Source organism: Macadamia integrifolia, chromosome 3, assembly GCF_013358625.1.
Source record: "Macadamia integrifolia cultivar HAES 741 chromosome 3, SCU_Mint_v3, whole genome shotgun sequence".
In the NCBI taxonomy this organism is placed as follows: domain Eukaryota; kingdom Viridiplantae; phylum Streptophyta; class Magnoliopsida; order Proteales; family Proteaceae; genus Macadamia; species Macadamia integrifolia.
In genome coordinates this window covers 18,667,074-18,670,995 of record NC_056559.1, presented here as the reverse complement: position 1 = coordinate 18,670,995, position 3,922 = coordinate 18,667,074, and the positions used below count along the sequence as shown (strand labels likewise).

General features: G+C 40.8%; 1 protein-coding gene across 1 annotated transcript; it reads left to right on the top strand.

The window, feature by feature from the left end:
* The first annotated feature begins 1,990 nt into the window (after positions 1-1,990).
* Positions 1,991-2,317, top strand: LOC122074213 (period clock protein-like). The gene has a single exon (XM_042639065.1). It carries the CDS (start codon positions 1,991-1,993, stop codon positions 2,315-2,317), a length of 327 nt encoding a protein of 108 aa, XP_042494999.1.
* The last annotated feature ends 1,605 nt before the right edge of the window (positions 2,318-3,922 follow it).

Here is a 3,922-nt window from a genome sequence, read left to right as displayed (position 1 = left end):
CTAACCCCAGACAAAGCTCCGGGCCTCTACCATCTGTGCTTGTGTAGGATCAGCTCATACGGATTTTCGGTAGCAACAGGAATGGAGACAACAAAGAGGGTCTGTGATATCTTCGGAACAAAAACCTTATGGCCAGGGCCAGCAAGAGATGGATCCCATATTTCTTTGGATAGTTTCAGTGAGGAGATGATTTTAGATAAAGGTTCAAAACTATGGCTTTTCTCTATTTCCCACAGATGGCGCCAATTTGATGTGGCAAATTCTGACCACCAGGAGGATGCGGCAATTCTGGGCTTTCTTGAGAACCTGCAAGAAGGAAGTGAGTAGAGCATCGGGCCAATCCGGTGCGAAAACCCTCCGATGATTAAGTCAGACAGCAGCAACAAATAGAATCTTAGCTTTTTTCCTCCTTTTCTATTTTACCTTTTATTTATAGGTGCTCAAAGGTGGATTCTCGTTGGGCCTCCCTTCCATATGGGCAGAGTCGTTCGGAGCAAGGGCTTCCAGATCCTTGTGGATATCCTATTTTCCAAGAATATTCGGTGGATTATTCCTTCCTGACATGGAGGATCATGGGTCCATGTGCAAGGGTTGTTCCGAGTTTCAAGGGCAGTAGAACTCCTATCCACAGAGGTAAGGGCCATGTTCCTTAAATGTAGGAACCAACTGCCGACGTGCATATGCACCACACCTGCACCTCCAGGTCAGGTACTCGTATACCTGAGGCTCGGCCAAGGATGCGCCAAGGGGTTAGCTCAGCCAAAGATGACCAAAGGGGTCAGCTTGACCAAGGATGAGCCAAGGGGTCGACTCAGCCAAAGATGAGCCGAGGGAGTGGCATTTTTACCCTTATCACTTCCCAATTCAGATAAGGGTGGTCTTGGTTATATATGTTAGTGATTCCTTCGGATAATCATGCCTTGTAATTTCTAAACCGACCTCTTTCTCATTACCTCTCATGGGTGAAGCACTAGCGATTCGCTCTGGAATGGTAGAAGCAATATCTGAACATTTAATTTCTACAAATTAATTGTTGAGTCCAACAAGAAGGACACGATTGCCTAACTGCAAGATAGATCTAATTCTAAGGTTTCTCGGTTCACCATTAGATCGATTAATTGATTGGATATTTGGCTTTTAGATTCTTATTTTCATGTAAATTTCACGGACATTAATAGCTTAGCTGACTCTCTATCTTCGGTATGTACAACAATTTTACCCATTTTCGATCTATGAATATAGGAATAATGTTATCCTCCATCCTTGAGTTCTTCACGCCATTTTGAATTAATTATTTTCAACCAAATCTTTTTTTTATTTTTTTTATTATTATCATTATATATAGCCACATTCTTCTATATCTTTTAGTCTCATTCTTTCTATCTAGAGTTTATAACCTTGACATTCTTTCCTTGCTGAAGCCTCCAAATCCATTAAATGGCTGGTTGCGTGAAATGCTATAATTCTTGAATTATATAATGGAGGTCAACAGTTTCCTTGTTTATGTTTGGGACCGGGCTCCAGCCGCTCCACTTTGTAAGTTAATGGTGATTCTCAATGCATGTACTGACCATTGAGCTGTCCACTGCAAATCACGTCTGACCCATAGGTGGAAGTTTTGCCCTCATTCCTATCCCCATGCTTGTGCAAATTGTGGGACCAGGAGGTAATCCAGAGCGCAACATGGATTCCACGTTTCCAAGCAATTAGCCAGAAAATAAATAAATAAATAAATAATCCCAATCCCCTATTGCTTTCCGGTGCTTAAAATGCCACCACCTACACCCACTAAGGGTGGCCGGTGGCGCACTAGCGTGGCTAGCTCATGTGTTGAAATCATCACCTCTCAACCCCTCTCCTCATCAAACACAGACGCAGCTATATAATGATAACCTCCACTCCTCTCCTCTCCTCATCTTAACCATTACTAGTAATTTTATTCCTCATTCAAAGCAGCAACTATAGTTTACGGCTTTGAGATCTTAAGATAATGGCTTTCCTCAAGTCCCTAGCTCTTCTTGCTTTGCTTGTTTCTGCCTTTGCACTTATAGCTGAAAGCCGAGTTGCAAGGAAGGACTTAGCTTTGGACTCAGGCGGAGGCGTAGGACTTGGAACTGGCATAGGGCTGGGAGGTGGTACAGGGACTGGTTCTGGGTTGGGCGGAGTTTCAGTTTCTGGGTCTGGCTCTGGGTCTGGTTCTGGCCTTGGGCTTGGTTCCTACTCTGGTTCAAGGTCTATCTCGACATCTGGCAGTGATCAAGGAGTTGGAGTGGGTTCTGGTTCAGGGTATGGACATGGTAGTGAGAATGGAAACTGAGGCTATGTACTGTTAACAGTTTGAGCTTGTTTGTCACCATTGTTTAATTTACATAAATAAGATGGTGAATTCTAAAATATTTATATGCTTTTAGAAATCTTCCTGTGTGCAATTGGACTACTTGGAGAGTGTTGCTTCTCAAATCTTTTAGCTGTAGTTTTATTGTTGTTAAACTTTTTTCAAGCTTCATGACTCATCTTTAGCCACCTATTATAACTTCGATGTCCTTAATGCTAATAATAAACCAAGCTCCCACATGGTATAGAGGAAAAATAAAATTTTGAGCCTCTAGCCAAATGATCTCATACTCGTTTATCATAAGTAGGCGTTTGTTTTCTCAGACAAGCCATAAATCTTTTCAGCCTTTCTTTTACAGAGAACAAGAACAGAATGAAAAGGAAATAAGTCACATCAGAGAGAGTCTGATTGGATTGATAATCTCAGCATTCTATGTGTATTCTTGAATAATCTCATTTTTTTTTAATTATTCGGCCATTTCTTTTTATCATTTTCAAGGCTTCTTAGACTTGTACCAACAGTACTCAGGCCAAAAAATTAGTATGAAAAAAAGTAAAATCTTTCCGGGAAGGATTCCTCTTACAAGAAAACAGAGAATTAAAGATGCTCATGATTTTTCAAAGTGTAGCTTTCCTACAAGATACCTTGATGTGGATTGATGTATAGTTACCCCCTCCCCTCCCCTCCCCTCCCCTCCCCTCCCATCCCAACCATTAATTGGGGGTGCGGGAGGGGTTGGTTTTCTTTGTGTTGGTATTGTTGGTTTAGTAGCTAGTTGTTATTTATTCTTTTTATTCTTTAATGCAAATGACCTATTAGTGAAAACAAGATACCTTGAGAAGGTCGTGTGGAAAAGGATCTCCCACTTCTCCTTATGATAAAAATTTAAGGCGAAACTAGTGGGGTGGAAGGAAAAGCATCTTTATATGATGAAGAGGGTGAAGTTGGTAAAGTTTGTGGTCTCAGAGATTCGTCTCCACAATTTCTCAATTTACTTGTGGCCTACATCCTTGATCACTCTAATGGGGAGGGAACGAAGAATTTTATTTCTAATGGGTGTATAAACTTGGCAAAGGTGGTCGGTCTCTCTCCCAAAAGGCAAAAGTGATTTAGATATTCGTAGTAACTCAGGGATGTTAATCTTGCATGGCTTACTAAGATGTGTTGGATTATTAAGACGGAAGACTTGATTTATGCATCTTTTACTAGAGGTCGGTTTTTTTTTTTTTTTTTTACCAGCAATGGAGATTTCAGGTTAGGATATTTCTCTTCTTGTATTTGGGCTGGAATAAAAAAGGTCTGATCCTTTGTTTATTCAATCAACGTTGGATTGCGGGCAACGATGACAAGATCAAATTCTAGAAAGATATCTGATTGGGAACTACTTCAATTGGTGAGCTGATTTCAATAGATAGATTGCTCTTCAATAACACTCTCGGCCAAAGTGAAGGATTTTATCATGGCTGGTAGGTGGAATTTTCTGGACTTACATTCTAATGTTATGGAAGGTATCTATGAAAGGGTTGTATGACAGTGCCTTTGGTTTCAAGGTGTAGTTTTTTCCTAAATGAGACAGCGACTATTAAC